At 42.5% G+C, this 16810-nt stretch overlaps 1 protein-coding gene across 2 annotated transcripts in view; it reads left to right on the forward strand.

Annotated features, from left to right (window-relative positions):
* Positions 1-16810, forward strand: part of SLC45A2 (solute carrier family 45 member 2) — a 46818-nt gene that overhangs the window by 21908 nt on the left and 8100 nt on the right. The window contains exons 3-5 of one of the 2 annotated variants that reach the window (XM_019983100.2): positions 7684-8009; positions 12201-12344; positions 13004-13127. In XM_019983100.2, coding sequence (XP_019838659.2) covers positions 7684-8009; positions 12201-12344; positions 13004-13127 — 594 coding nt within the window. The remainder of the gene's footprint in view (positions 1-7683; positions 8010-12200; positions 12345-13003; positions 13128-16810) is intronic. The other variant, XM_019983101.2, reaches the window with a different exon arrangement.

Genomic DNA, 16810 nt, shown 5'->3' on the forward strand with positions numbered 1-16810 from the left:
TGCCTGGAAAATCCCATGGACGGAGGAGCCTGTTAGGCTACAGTCCATGAGGTCGCAAAGAGTCAGATATGACTGAGCGACTTCACTTCACTTCACATGCTATCGATTGAATGTTTGTGTCCCCCTCAGAATCCATATGTTGAAAACCTCATGCCTAATGTGATGATGTTGAACACAGAGTGCCTGATGAACTATGGATGGAGGTTCGTGACATTGTACAGGAAACAGGAATCAAGACCATCCCCAAGAAAAAGAAATGCAGAAAAGCAAAATGGCTGCCTGAGGAGGTCTTACAAGTAGCTGTGAAAAGAAGAGAAGCCCAAAGAAAAGGAGAAAAGGAAAGATATACTCGTTTGAATGCAGAGTTCCAAAGAATAGCAAGGAGAGATAAGAAAGCCTTCCTTAGTGATCAATGCAAAGAAATAGAGGAAAACAATAGAATGGGAAAGACTAGAGATCTCTACAAGAAAATTAGAGACACTAAGGGAACATTTAATTCAAAGATGGGCTCAATAAAGGACAGAAATGGTATGGATCTAACAGAAGCAGAAGATATTAAGAAGAGGTGGCAAGAATACACAGAAGAACTGTACAAAAAAGATCTTCATGACCCAGATAATCATGATGGTGTGATCACTCACCTAGAGCCAGACATCCTGGAATGTGAAGTCAAGTAGGCCTTAGGAAGCATCACTATGAACAAAGTTAGTGGAGGTGATGGAATTCCAGTTGAGCTATTTCAAATCCTGAAAGATGATGCTGTGAAAGTGCTGCACTCAATAGGCAGCAAATTTGGAAAACTCAGCAGTGGCCGCAGGACTGGAAAAGGTCGGTTTTCATTCCAATCCCAAAGAAAGGCAATGCCAAAGAATGTTGAAACTTCTGCACAATTGCACTCACCTCCCACGCTAGTACAGTAATGCTCAAAATTCTCCAAGCCAGGCTTCAGCAATTTGTGAACCATGAACTTCCTTATGTTCAAGCTGGTTTTAGAAAAGGCAGAGGAACCAGAGATCAAATTGCTAACATCTGCTGGATCATTGAAAAAGCAAGAGAGTTTCAGAAAAACATCTATTTCTGCTTTATTGACTATTCCAAAGCCTTTGACTGTGTGGATCACAACAAACTGTGGAAAATTCTGAAAGAGATGGGAATACCAGACCACCTGACCTGCCTCTTGAGAGACCTGTATGCAGGTCAGGAAGCAACAGTTAGAATTGGCCATGGAACCACAGACTGGTTCCAAATAGGAAAAGGAGCACATCAAGGCTGTATATTGTCACCCTGCTTATTTAACTTCTATGCGGAGTACATCATGAGAAACACTGGGCTGGATGAAGCACAGGCTGGAATCAAGATTGCTGGGAAAAATATCAATAACCTCAGATATGCAGATGACACCACCCTTATGGCAGAAAGCGAAGAGGAACTAAAGAGCCTCTTAATGAAAGTGAAAGAGGAGGGAGAACAAGTTGGTTTAAAGCTCAACATTCAGAAAACTAAGATCATGGCATCCAGTCCCATCACTTCATGGGAAATAGATGGGGAAACAGTGGAAACAGTGGCTGATTTTATTTTGGGGGGCTCCAAAATCACTGCAGATGGTGATTGCAGCCATGAAATTAAAAGACGCTTCCTCCTTGGAAGGAAAGTTATGACCAACCTAGATAGCATATTGAAAAGCAGAGACATTACTTTGCCAACAAAGGTCCATCTAGTCAAGGCTATGGTTTTTCCAGTAGTCATGCATGAATGTGAGAGTTGGACTATAAAGAAAGCTGAGTGCCAAAGAATTGATGCTTTTGAACTGTGGTATTGGATAAGACTCTTGAAAGTCCTTTGGACTGCAAGGAGATCCAACCAGTCCATCCTAAAGGAGATCGGTCTTGGGTGTTCATTGGAGGGACTGATGCTGAAGCTGAAACTCCAATACTTTGGCTACCTGATGTGAAGAGCTGACTCATTTGAAAAGACCCTGATGCTGGGAAAGATTGAGGGCGGGAAGAGAAGGGGATGACAGAGGATGAGATGGTTGGGTGGCATCACCAACTCAATGGACATGGGTTTGGGTGAACTCCAGGAGTTGGTGATGAACAGGGAGGCCTGGCGTGCTGCAGTTCATGGGGTCGCAAAGAGTCAGACACGACTGAGCAACTGAACTGAACTGAACTGAATGTGATACTGTTAGAAGATGGAGCCTTTAGAAGGTGATTAGGTCATGAAGGCTCATGAACGGAGTTAGTGCCCTTAGAAAAGTTGCCCAAACCAGTTCCTTTGCCACTTATGCCAAGTTAGTGATGACAGTTAGAAGATGGCTGTCAATGAGGAAGTAGGTCCTCACCAGACCACATCTGCTGGCACCTTGATCTTGCATTCCCCAGTCTCCAGAACTGTCAGAATAAGTGTCCGGTATTTATAAGTCATGAAGTTTATGGCATATTTGTTATAGCGGCTGGAACAGACTGAGACAACCTGTATCATGACGAGGCATCGTGTGATTCACGTGCACATTAACGTTTAAGAAGCCCTGCTTTATAATGAGATTTTTAAGAAATAAGGCCCTTTTAAATAGTTTTTGCTCTTTCCAGCTTTGAGATACTTATTTTTTCCGCAACAGTTGCCATAGGCCACACTTAGTCTTAGTACTCAGTGTGATTCCCTGATTCTAGTCACTGGACCTAGAATGACTAAGTCCTTTCTGCCAGCTCCAGGCAGCTGTCAGCTTCTCTTGCCTCTGAGCAAGGCTTTGGGATTAAGGTTTCTGTAGGAAGTCAGTAGCACACTCCATTTGAAACCTGGCTCCCTGGTGGCTCAGATGGTAAAGGATCGACCTGCAATGCAGGAGACCTGGGTTCAATCCCTGGGTCAGGAAGATCCCCTGGAGGAGGGCATGGCTACCCACTCCAGTATTCTTGTCTGGAGAATCCCGTGGACAGAGGAGCCTGGTGAGCTACAGTCCACAGGGTCGCAAAGAGTCAGACACGACTGAGGGACAACGCTTCCTGCTTCCTTCCTTCTTCTGCTATCTGTGCTATTGCTTTATATGTATTGTCACACCAACCCTCACAAGACCCATATAAGGAGGCATCACTATGCCCACTTTCAGAGAAGTGCCCAAGGTCACATGGTTAGAAAACACACAAGTGGGCATTGAAATCAGCATAATTATAAACCCTCCCTTCTATGTGTTCTCCTGTCACCCACTGCAGTCTGCAGGTCTCTTATCTAATTCAACTAGACCAGCTGCAAACATCCTTCCACCTCTAAAATCTCTGGATTCCTTGATTTAGTGAACTCTTAGGAGCTTCATTGCTAATTAAGAATTCTATAATAATTAGTAATAATAAACTCATCAAAGCGCCTCTATTCTGTTTGAATATCTAGCTCACAGTTCTCTATTTGTTACAGTTTTTATTTTTTTAAGTAGCTGTTTGTTTCGGAGAAGGCAATGGCACCCCACTCCAGTACTCTTGCCTGGAAAATCCCATGGATGGAGGAGCCTGGTAGACTGTAGTCCATGGGGTCGATAAGATTTGGGTACAACTAAGCGACTTCATTTTCACTTTTCACTTTCATGCATTGGAGAAGGAAATGGCAACCCACTCCAGTGTTCTTGCCTGGAGAATCCCAGGGATGGGGGAGCCTGGTTGGCTGCCGTCTCTGGGGTTGCACAGAGTCGGACACGACTGAAGTGACTTAGCAGCAGCAGCAGCAGCTGTTTGTTTATCTGCTTCTTCTCCTTGGAACTATCTTCTGGGGAGGAAAGGATAGAGGTGCTGTGTCTTATTTATGTTTATATCCCCAGAAGCTAGTAGAGGTTTTCTGTATAAATTTAGTACTCAAATATTTATTGAAGTACATGACGTGGGTAGACATAAAACTAGACTAGGAAACCCTCCAATTGTAGCAGTCAAGTGTTCAAGTCAGTATCTAATATAATCCACCATTATGATTATATCCATATATTTATATTCATAAAATAAAACCAACATTCTATTTGCACAGTGGAAGGTTTATTTCGCACATCAGTTCTTTCAAATGGGCAGGGATCTTCTGCTCTGTATTTCCTCTGCTCAGTGGAAAAGTAAATTTGAAGAAAAGAGGCATACACGATAGGAGAACTTAATGGCAGTATAACAACCATTGATCTAGTCACAAATGGTAGTTTTGAGAAACAGATATATACGTTTTGCATAGGATCAATTAAGAACAAGGGTTCTCAGTTGGTGCCCATTTGTCCCCCTGGGGGACATTAGACAATGTCAGGAGACATTCGTGTCTGTTGACTAGAGGAGAGGTTGTACTGGCATCGCATGGAGGAGGCCAGACATGTTGCAAAACATCCTACAATGCACAGAACAGCCTCCAACAAAGACTTCAGTTCAGTTCAGTTCAGTTCAGTCACTCAGTCATGTCTGACTCTTTGCAACCCCATGAATCGCAGCACGCCAGGCCTCCCTGTCCATCACCCACTCCCGGAATTCACTCAGACTCACGTCCATCAAGTCAGTGATGCCATCCAATCATCTCATCCTCTGTCGTCCCCTTCTCCTTCTGCCCCCAATCCCTCCCAACATTAGAGTCTTTTCCAATGAGTCAACTCTTCGCATGAGGTGGCCAAAGTACTATCCATCCCCAAAATGTCAGTCATGCTGGGACTGAGAAACTCTGGTCTAGACAGACCCTACAATAGAGCTAGGCTTTTAGTACATTTTGTTTGGTTGACTGCTTGGCTCAGCACAGACATCCTCGGCATCTCCATGATTGAATAAAGAGCATCACTGTCTAATGGTGATCCATCGCATCACATGTCCCAGAACTGCCCCCTGAACCAGCAACAATGTAACCACCTCCAGGGCTTCCCTTTCTTCCTGGAGCCTACCAGGGCGCCTACCATCCAAACAGGTCACTCTATGTACCATGTATCTGTTTAAATACATGCACCTCACCCATAACTAGACTACATATTCCTTGTTAGCAGAGAACATATGTTTTTTTCATTGTAACCCATTGGCCACTGTTCCCCATAATTCTGCCTTAAAATGCTTTGTCACTCAGAGCATGACAATGATGTGCTTGGAATTCAGTGGTTAAACATTTGTTCATCTGTAAATACTCTCTATGGTAAATTGCAATTAGACAGAATGTGAGGTGACTAGAATCATCCATTCTTCCAACATTCTGGATAAATTAGGATTCATATTACCTGGCATTCAGATTTGTGTTCCTGGGATCAGGGTTTAGGTAAGTTTAAATGTTTAAGGTTTGAGAGAGAATTCCTTAAGCTCTGTTTTATTCCTTAATTCTCTGATTTGTGAGAATATTGTATTTTTTAGGTTTTTTAAAAAAAAATTATTTATTTATTTGGCTCCACCAGGTTTTAGTTGTGGCTTGAAGGATCTTCGATCTTCTTTGCAGCATGTGGGATCTTTTAGCTGCAACATGCAAATTCTTAGTTGTGGCACGTGGGTTCTAGTTCCCTGACCAGGAATTGGACCCAGGCTCCCTATGCTGGGAGAGGGGAGTCTTAGCCACTGGACCACCAGGGAAGTCCCAGGATGTTGTCTTTACCTGGCAGATAAAATGGAGACTTCACTGCTGCTGCTGCTGCTGCTGCTGCTGCTAAGTCGCTTCAGTCGTGTCCAACTCTGTGTGACTCCATAGACTGCAGCCCACCAGGCTCCCCCGTCCCTGGGATTCTCCAGGCAAGAACACTGGAGTGGGTTGCCATTTCCTTCTCCAATGCATGAAAGTGAAAAGTGAAAGTGAAGTCACTCAGTCGTGTCCGACTCCCAGCGACCCCATGGACTGCAGCCTACCAGGCTCCTCTATCCGTGGGATTTTCCAGGCAAGAGTACTGGAGTGGGATACCGTTGCCTTAGAAAAACAAACACAAAGCTGATCTGACTAGGTAGATAGATATTTCTCTTTGGTAAGACAGGATGGAAGGTTGATGTTTAAAGATATTTGCAGGAGGATCGGCCCTACACTTCGTTGTAGGTAGATGTGTTTGGCATCCCTCTGCTTACTCCCCTGGACATCCTCCGACCCCATGGTATGCTCCTGCTGCAGCCCAGCACTCTTGGATGTCACTGGTGCCCACGGCCAGGCAGACCATCTGAGGAGCACTTACTGCTTCAATATTGAGACCTGCAATAGCTTGTCTGTACCAGGAGCACTTGCTTTTTAAAACAGGAACCCCAAAGAATGAATCACTAATGGCAGAATTTCAAATGTTAGGCTGTAAGGGCAGAATTCTTTTTGAGAAATCGCTTCTCAATGTCCCTCAGATCACACTGTCTTTAAGTGTAAGAAGATAAGGCAAGCACCGGAGAAAGCAATGGCACCCCACTCCAGTACTTTTGCCTGGGAAATCCCATGGACAGAGGAGCCTGGTAGGCTACAGTCCATGGGGTCTTGAAGAGTCAGACACGACTGTGCGACTTCACTTTCACTTTTCACTTTCATGAACTGGAGAAGGAAATGGCAACCCACTCCAGTATTCTTGCCTGGAGAATCCCAGGGATGGGAGCCTGGTGGGCTGCTGTCTATGGGGTCACACAGAGTCGGACATGACTGACGTGACTTAGCAACAGCAGATAAGGCAAGCACCAGAAAGACTTCAGGTCAGGATCCTGGAACAGGATAACAAGATTTTTAAAAATTCATACTTAGGGATTTACCTGGTGGTACAGTGGCTAAGACTCCATCCTCCCAATGCAGGGGTCCCGGATGAAGGAATGAGATCCCACAGGCCAGAGCTAAAGAGTTCAAATGCTGCAATTAAAGAACCCGCATGCCACAGTGAAGACTGAAGATCCCAAGTGCTGAAACTAAGACATAGCATAGCCAAATAAAGAAATAAATATTTTTAAATTCATATTTAAATTTTTGTTTTTATTTTTTCTGTGGTTATCAACTGGTATTAAGTACCTTTAGCTTTTGTTTTCTATTTTGTTTTATTGAAGTATAGTTGATTTACAATGTTTCAGGTATACAGCAAAGGGGTTCAGTTATACAGAGGCTTTTTCAGGTTCTTTTTCATTATAGGTTATTACAAAATATTGAATATAGTTCCCTGTGCTATATAGTAGGTCCTTGTTTTTTTTATCTCTTTTATATGTAGTAGTGTGTATCTGTTAATCCCAAACTCCTAACTTATCCCCCCAAGTCACACTTTTAACTTGTCATAGGGGAAAGAAGAGAGATTCCAAGGCTGTTTGATCTTTGCAAACTTGTGTCACCCTAAGAAACTTATTAATAGATCAATGACAATGCAATAATTATATTTTATTGCAATCAGAAACTAGGGCTCTTAGGGCCAGGAGTTTTAGTTCTTAAGCCATGTTGAGAGTACAGTTTAGAAAATCATGGGACTTCAGATGGTGGCAATGTTTACTAAGTGCTTACTATGTGTCTAGCATGTTACTTTTTAAAAAAAATCATAATCCCCATATTATGAATGAGGAAGTTCAAGTTCACAGCAAGTGTATACTAGAGCCAGGCCTTGAACCCACACATCCAGCCCAGGTGTCTTAGCCTCTCCCTGTGTTACTTCTCCAGTTATAACCAGGCCACCTCTGCTGTCCTCAGGGAACTTTCCCACTGAAGTAGAGGGCCTGCACATGATGAGAGAGAAGACAGTTCTAATTAATGCTAATACAGCTCCTTCTTTCTTTGCAGGTTTGGGAGGTGCTCTCGGTTACCTTTTGGGTGCCATTGACTGGGCCCACTTGGAACTGGGAAGACTGCTGGGCACGGAATTCCAGGTCATGTTCTTCTTCTCCTCGCTGGTGCTCACTTTGTGTTTTATTATCCATCTGTGCAGTATCCCTGAAACCCCACTTAGAGATGTTGCAAAGGACATTCCCCCACAGCAAGCCCCCCAGGACCTTGCCTTGTCATCAGACAAAATGTACGAGTATGGGTCTATTGAGAAAGTAAAAAATGGTTATGTAAACCAAGAGTTGGTGCTGCAGGGAGGAAAAACCAAAAACCCTGCTGAACAGGTAAAGATGCAAGTTCCTTTTTATTTACTCAGGAAAAATACTCTTGTTCTTTCCTTGTGTTCATTCTTTTAACATTGATCCTTGTCTTTGTTTTGCTTGATTATTTGATGTAAAGAGTTTTGTTATCCTCAAATTGAAATTTTGTGAATCTACCAATTGAATCTGCAAATGCCCATTAGCTATTATCCCTTGGAATTAAAACTTTGCACCTAATAGAAAAATGTGTGCATTTCCCTCTTGTCCTTCTGCCTCTGACTCTTTGCAGACCATCAAATCAGGGAAGATGAAGCTGACTGTAAAATGTTAGGCCATAAGATAAGCCTGGAATTATCCATCCTCAGGCTAAATTAGGATTATAAATTTGTTATTCCAAATAACAGCATCCCCAGTTGGCAACTGGAGGAACTAAGAGGCTATTGGGATGGAGCCTTCATTTTATTTTGATCATACAGTGAATAGAGAAAATAGGAGAATCTAGGCCTCCATAGACCTGCTGAGACCTTGGGGCTCCAGACTGCCTGTGGGAAAACATTTATACTCCCTGCTGGTATCGGGTAGGATGGAGCCCCCTTGCTCTGTGGTTCTGCAAGGCAGCAGCATGGGATTCATGGAATAGCTACACAATGGAAGCCATTTGATCATTAGATGTGTGTGTTTTTGAAGCTTTATTTAAGACATATCAGATAGAACACACACATATATACAAAATGAATGTTTTTTCCCATTCCCTGAGAGAAGAGAGGATTGAAAATTTGCCATAAAGGATATTTACAGATGAACAACTGTTTAACCATGAAATTCCAAAAAGACAGCGTCCTTATCATGCCCTGAGTGACAAAACATTTTAAGGTGGAATTAAAGGAAACAGTGGCCAATGGGTTGAGATGAAAAAACATATATTCTCTGCCCACAAAGAATATGTAATTATGGGTGATGTGCATATATTTAAACAGATCAATGGCACATACAGTGACCCATTTGGATGGTAGATGCCCTGGTAGGCTTCAGGGAGAAGGGGAAGCCCTGGAGGTGGTAACACTGTTGCAGGTTCAGAGGGCAGTTCTAGGATATGTGGTGTGACTAGATCACCTCACCATTAGACAACCATGCTCTTTATTCGATCATGGAGATGCCAAGGATGTCAGAGGTCATTTGCAGAACCAAGTGTTTAACTGCGAAGAATTTTCCACAATGGAGATTGTGGGAAAAGCTATGCAGACACAGAGAAAAAAACAGAAAAGATATACACCCAAAATGCTCATTGAAATTATTGTCTTTGTGTGGTGGGCTAACAGGTGGTCTTTATTTTCTTTTCTAAACCCTTCAGTGTATTCAGCATTTCTGTAATAGACACGTATTACTTTGAAAATAAAGAAAAAATAATGTCAGGGTTAAAGGAATAAAACCAGACAGAGTTTACTTAAGATAAGTAGATATGATGGATTATGACTGCCTCTTTGCCCTCTTTGCGTCGACTGGCTCTCAAAGAGTCACCCAACAGAGGCTGTCTCAGTCTGCCCCGAGGCTGTTGTGATGACTGAATGAAATCAAGTGTGTGGAAGTCTTTTGAAAGGCATAAAACCCTCTACACCATTAGGAGAAGAAATGCATCAAATACAATTAACTTGTGTCAGCATATGCCACATGCACAACACTGTAGGCTCTGAATGCTTCTATTACATAGGGGAAAAAAAAAGAATAATATATCTTAGGCTCAAAGTCAAGCACCTGACTGCTATTCCAATAGTGCATCTCGGGAGCTTCCAGCTGAATAGTGGGCATCTCCACAGTGTCAGGTCCTAACATTCTTGTTTGTCAAAGTCATTACTTTCCAAAATGAGGGTGGCTGTGCAATTTGAGAACTGGGATTTTTTTTTTTTTTTTAATGTCAAGAGGCCTGAATTATTTCATTGTTCAAACTGCATACCATAAAAATCCATCTCTATTTCCTCCCCACCATCAGTTGCTCAACATTTAGTCTCCTTCCGAGGGTACTTTTGTGCAGTTCTGTCTCCCCCTCATGGCTCTGTTCATTTTTCATTTATAGATCCATCATGACCCAATCTCCAGTTGACAAATGCAAGCAGTAAAACAACTCCCAACAGCTCAAAATCATCGCAAGGGCTTTACTAAGGGAACTGATGAGTCAGTGAATAAGATGCTAGCTGAATTTTCATTCTGAGTTAAAATATCCAGAAAGACTGAGTATTTATATTCACAGCTTTTACAGAAAGGCATAATTTTGAAGCTTTTATTTATTTTGGGGAGAAAGGAAAAAATTAGGTTAACAATGAAAACAGGCTGAAATTATATATAAGGCCAAAGCATAAATTAATATTTGAAATGAGGCTGGTCAAATTCACTTTTTAAATTTTTGAATTTTTGGAAAGAAGGGAAAGAAATTAAAGATGAATCACGTGGTCTGAGATATGAAAATCAGGCTGTTATTCCTCAGTCTATATCATTAATTGTTTCTTCCTGTAGTCAAGGGAAAAAGTAATAGTTCTACGTTGGATTTCTGCTATGGTCACCATTTATTTAGACAAATACCATGTGCTACATGCAGAAAATATTTTTTTCTTTACTCCATAGTAATGTCTATGTATTTTTTTAAAAATACTGAGTAAGTAGAAAAAGTCAGTGGAGTCATGGTCATTAGGTTAAATACTATAAAATCCACGAAATAAAAACTCAACTTGTACAACAACCCTACAATGAGTGAATATAATTTCCTGCATCAAAGAAGTAAAAAGCATTATCACAGAAGATTAAGAGTTATAAAACAATTTTCTCTTATAGTTAAAATGGAAAAATCTTGGGAGACTATCTTGTAAATAAACTAGCTAAGATCCAATTTTATTATGTCAAGATTCAGGACAAATAGAAATCAGACAGAAAGAAAGACCCATCACCCTACCATGGTTAATGTTTTCTGTCTCAGTGTCTTCAGGGCAGCTGATTTCTTAATATTCCCAAGATATTTTTCTTCTCTCATATGACAAGCTATTAAAGGCTGTTAAATTACAGCCTCTGGTTTTAAGATAATTCAAGTCTAGGTTAAAGAATTAGGGGGCATATGTATTCATCTTACATGTGTCTAGTTTTGTGCGTATGTGTATGATCTACAATGTTCTCACTTCTGACTAGACTTAGGGCTCATTTACACATGTTGACTGATGGCAGGATCCAGAGAAATATACCAAGAGGAGGTACCTGACCCAGAGCAGGGAGCTGATTGGCTCGATGTAGTAATTTTCTACTGCAGCATAACAAACTACCACGGATTTAGCAGCTTAAAGCCACATGCATTTATTATCTCAGAGTTCTGTAGGTCAGAAGTCTGGGTGGGCTCAGTCAAGTGCTCTGCTCAGGGTCTCACAAGGCTGAAATCAAGGTGTTGGTGTAGCTGCCTTCTCATCCAGAGGTTTGAATGGGGAAGAATCAGCTTCGAGCTCATGCAGGTAGAAGCCAGCTTCTTGTGGTTGTCGAGGTCCTTGTTTTCTTGCTAATTGATGGCCAGGGATCAGTCACTTCCTGGAGGTCACACTGAAGTTCTCCCCTGTAGCCCACTTCACCTTCAAACCCCAGCAATTCTTGTGCTTTGAGACTTTCTGGCTTCCCCTTCTGCTCCCAGCCAGAGAGAAACCTATGCTTTTTAAACGGTTGATGTGATTTCATTAGGGTCACCCAGATAATCTCCCTGTTCATTAACTTGAAGCCAACTGGTTAGTAACCTTAGTTACTTCTGCAAAATCCTTTTGTCATAGAATAGAACAGAATCATGAAGACAGAGAGTATAGAGGCCATCTTGGAATTTGGATGACCAGATTTTAAGAATCAAGAGATCTAAGAATTATAACCATCCAGGGCCTCACTTAAATCCATGAGCTTTATCCTTATACAGTGGTTCTGTCATTCAAAGACAGGAAGTTTGATGGGTGGCTCTTACGTCTTGGCTTAAAGCAAGTCTATTTCTAGTCCCTTCGCTCTTACGTCCTTAAAGCCCTCATATTGGCCTGAAGCTGTGAAGTATCTGCACATACATAACAAAACACCTCCTATGAGAACACTCCATGGAAATGATGGTGCCATGCCCAAATGGTGTGACCTTGTGTGATGGACTACTAACAGATCCCACAGTGGGCTATGTGTCTACACTGAATGTCACACCTGTTTGGTGTTTTATTCCAGACTCAGAGGACAATGACCTTGAGGTCACTGCTGAGGGCATTGAGGAGCATGCCCCCTCATTACCGCTGCCTTTGCATCAGCCACCTCATTGGATGGACTGCCTTCCTGTCCAACATGCTCTTCTTCACAGACTTCATGGGCCAGGTAACAGACTTGTCTGCACACGCTCTTTGTCTCACACACCGATCGCTCCATCAGCACCTGTGGAGCTTCTGAGCACGTCTAGGATGGGCACAGTAAGAGCAGAAGAGAGAGTACCTTCAGGGAGCTGGCTTATAAACAAGTTCCAGAGGGAAGTTTCTACACCCTGAACAGTTAGAAGACACTATGGGACCAGTACTCGATCAAATACAACAAATAAGGAAAATTTGAGGTGAGCGGTAGTGGTCACAGCAGGCTTAATAAAGGAGGGGCAGTGTGATTTGCTTCTTGAAGGGTGAGTAGGAATTGGAGAGGGAGGGGACGGGAAGGAAACATTCCAGTTGGAGATAGGACTGGCGTGTGTGGAGATGAGTCTGAAGCCTGTTGGCTGTACCAGAATAGGGTGACAGGGTTGCCTAAGCCAGGGGGAGCCAGATGTTAGACAGGAGGAGGGATGTTCAACACGTGAAGGATGTTTAGATTGCAGGCAGTAGGCATTAAGTCGTCCTGAGGGTCCTTGAGTGGAGGTGTGAAAGGATGAAAGGGGGACACAGACACCCTGAGGTCTGTGCCCCCAGCAAGGGGAAGAGACACAGAGCACATGAGAAGGGGTCCTTACCAACCTGCACTGGGAACTCAGCGGCCCCAAATCTCTCTTGCAGATCGTGTACCACGGGGATCCCTACGGTGCCCACAACTCCACAGAGTTCCTCATCTACCAAAGAGGGGTCGAGGTTGGATGCTGGGGCTTGTGCATCAACTCTATGTTCTCCTCACTTTATTCTTGTAAGTAAGCCTCCTCCTCTTGAGGGTGTCTTCTAAGGGCTCTGGTCTAGCAGAATCTTGGACTTTATTTTTGGTAAATATATGGAGATCAGGAAAACCCTTTTACCTTAGAAGAGACTTCATCAAGTAGCCTTTTCCCAGTGAATCCTGGGTACAATTCTCCACAGCAATTACTTTGTACTTGGAATCAGGGGGCTCCTGATCAAGATATTTTGGGAAATAAGAGGAAACCTTGGAAACAACATGGTAAAGTATTGGATGCGTGAAGGATCGTCACAGCCAAGATGACTGATTAACAGCAGGTCTGGGTTCTGCTGCAGTGAGATCACCATGAGGTTTCATAAGTACACTTATTAATCTAGACAGAAAATGGGAGGGATGGTTAATATGATAGGTGACAAAAGTAACATAACCTTAGCTCCGATCAGTAGGGTGGTATGTTATAGGAGCCCTCTTCTAGATTGAGAAGGACAGCTTTTCTTCTCAGGCATCAGCTTTCCATGGGGTCTATTAACTTCACCCACCCACCCCCAACCTTGGCTAAATTTATCTATGGGGACACTGTATTCAAAGGGATTTCTGGGATTGGATTTAACTATGTCCAAATGGATGTCCTCTAACTTTAGGGCATCACACAGGCTCATTTTGTGCTTGCTAATTTGTATGGAAATCTCCAAGTGCTGTACACATTGAGTTAAATGAAAACTCAGGCCTTTAAAATGTATGCAGGTCCCTCATTTGGAATGGAAATTTGGAAGCTTCTTCAGTATTGTGGGAAAAATAGCTGATCTGCAGGGCAGAGGTCCAGGCTTTGGACAGGCCCAGGGGACAGCAGGGTTATGGCCCAAGTGGAAGCGGGGGAGGCAATGGAGGACAATCCGTGGTACCATTCCCAGGGGCATCATTCTGTCACTGAAGTGTGCTTCTTGTTGGGGAGGAAAGTGAATGTAAACAATGTCCCATAGCCTGGCATTTAGCCCTTTGCCCAGCTAAAACACAGCTGAAAACCTGTTTTGAGGTCAAGAAAATCTCTTTAAAGTATAGCCCAAGTGGGGAAAGGGGACCTAATATAAGCATATCCATGAACCCCATAATCATCAGATCAGATCAGATCAGTCGCTCAGTCGTGTCCGACTGTTTGTGACCCCATGAATCGCAGCACGTCAGGCCTCCCTGTCCAACACCAACTCCCAGAGTTCACTGAGACTCATGTCCATCGAGTCAGTGATGCCATCCAGCCATCTCATCCTCTGTCGTCCCCTTCTCCTCCTGCCCCCAATCCCTCCCAGCATCAGTCTTTTCCAATGAGCCAACTCTTTGCATGAGGTGGCCAAAGTACTGGAGTTTCAGCTTCAGCATCATTCCTTCCAAAGAAATCCCAGGGCTGATCTCCTTCAGAATGGACTGGTTGGATCTCCTTGCAGTCCAAGGGACTCTCAAGAGTCTTCTCCAACACCACAGTTCAAAAGCATCAATTCTTCGGCACTCAGCCTTCTTCACAGTCCAACTCTCACATCCATACATGACCACAGGAAAAACCATATCCTTGACTAGACGGACCTTTGTTGGCAAAGTAATGTCTCTGCTTTTGAATATGCTGTCTAGGTTGGTCATAACTTTCCTTCCAAGGAGTAAGCATCTTTTAATTTCATGGCTGCAGGCACCATCTGCAGTGATTTTGGAGCCCAGAAAAATAAAGTCTGACACTGTTTCCACTGTTTCCCCATCTATTTCCCATGAAGTGATGGGGCCGGATGCCATGATCTTCATTTTCTGAATGTTGAGCTTTAAGCCAACTTTTTCACTCTCCACTTTTACTTTCATCAAGAGGCTTTTTAGTTCCTCTTCACTTTCTGCCATAAGGGTGGTGTCATCTGCATATCTAAGGTTATTGATATTTCTCCTGGCAATCTTGATTCCAGCTTGTGTTTCATAATCATAAAACCATAGAATTCATTATTTTATTTATTTATTTATTTTTTAATTTTATTTTATTTTATTTATTTATTTATTTTTTGGGTTTCAAATATGTACTTTTTTATTTTTATTCCCCCAAAAAGCTGGAAAAAATAATTTTAAAAAGAAGTCCCATAAGATGTTCATGCTGCTCTTAGACCATATACTCACTCCTACTCCCAAGATCTAGATTCTGTACTTGGGAAGTGGTTTGGGACTCCTAATGGCAGCATTTCCTATTGATTGGCATTCTGTTTGATTCAGTTTCTTTTGTGTGTGTGTGTGTGTTCTTTTTTTTTTTTTTAATTAATTTTATTTTATTTTTAAACTTTACATAATTGTATTAGTTTTGCCAAATATCAAAATGAATCCACCACAGGTATACATGTGTTCCCCATCCTGAACCCCCATCCCTCCTCCCTCCCCACACCATCCCTCTGGGTCGTCCCAGTGCACCAGCCCCAAGCATCCAGTATCGTGCATTGAACCTGGACTGGCATCTCGTTTCATACATGATATTTTACATATTTCAATGCCATTCTCCCAAATCTTCCCACCCTCTCCCTCTCCCACAGAGTCCATAAGACTGTTCTATACGTCAGTGTCTCTTTTGCTGTCTCGTATACAGGGTTATCGTTACCATCTTTCTAAATTCCATATATATGCGTTAGTATACTGTATTGGTGTTTTTCCTTCTGGCTTACTTCACTCTGTATAATAGGCTCCAGTTTCATCCACCTCATTAGAACTGATTCAAATGTATTCTTTTTAATGGCTGAGTAATACTCCATTGTGTATATGTACCACAGCTTTCTTATCCATTCATCTGCTGATGGACATCTAGGTTGCTTCCATGTCCTGGCTATTATAAACAGTGCTGTGATGAACATTGGGGTACACGTGTCTCTTTCCCTTCTGGTTTCCTCAGTGTGTATGCCCAGCAGTGGGATTGCTGGATCATAAGGCAGTTCTATTTCCAGTTTTTTAAGGAATCTCCACACTGTTCTCCATAGTGGCTGTACTAGTTTGCATTCCCACCAACAGTGTAAGAGGGTTCCCTTTTCTCCACACCCTCTCCAGCATTTATTATTTGTAGACTTTTGGATTGCATATTTTATTTTTAAACTTTACATAATTGTATTAGTTTTGCCAAATATCAAAATGAATCCATCACAGGTATACATGTGCTCCCCATCCTGAACCCTCCTCCCTCCTCCCTCCCCATATCATCCCTCTGGGTCATCCCAGTGCATTAGCCCCAAGCATCCAGTATCGTGCATTGAACCTGGACTGGCATCTCGTTTCATACATGATATTTTACCTGTTTCAATGCCATTCTCCCAAATCTCCCCACCCTCTCCCTCTCCCACAGAGTCCATAAGACTGTTCCATACATCAGCGTCACTTTTGCTGTCTCGTACACAGGGTTATTGTTATCATCTTTCTAAATTCCATATATATGCGTTAGTATACTGTATTGGTGTTTTTCCTTCTGGCTTACTTCACTCTGTATAATAGGCTCCAGTTTCATCCACCTCATTAGAACTGATTCAAATGTATTCTTTTTAATGGCTGAGTAATACTCCATTGTGTAGAATTCATTATTTTAAAATTTATGGTAACCAAATAGTGGTGGCTTGAAGCTTACGTTTCCTTAGCAAAACCCTTTCTTCCCCTTGTTGTTCAGTTGCTGAGCCATGTCTGACTCTACAACTCATGGACTGCAG

Source organism: Bos indicus, chromosome 20 (genome assembly GCF_029378745.1).
Source record: "Bos indicus isolate NIAB-ARS_2022 breed Sahiwal x Tharparkar chromosome 20, NIAB-ARS_B.indTharparkar_mat_pri_1.0, whole genome shotgun sequence".
In the NCBI taxonomy this organism is placed as follows: Eukaryota; Metazoa; Chordata; class Mammalia; order Artiodactyla; family Bovidae; genus Bos; species Bos indicus.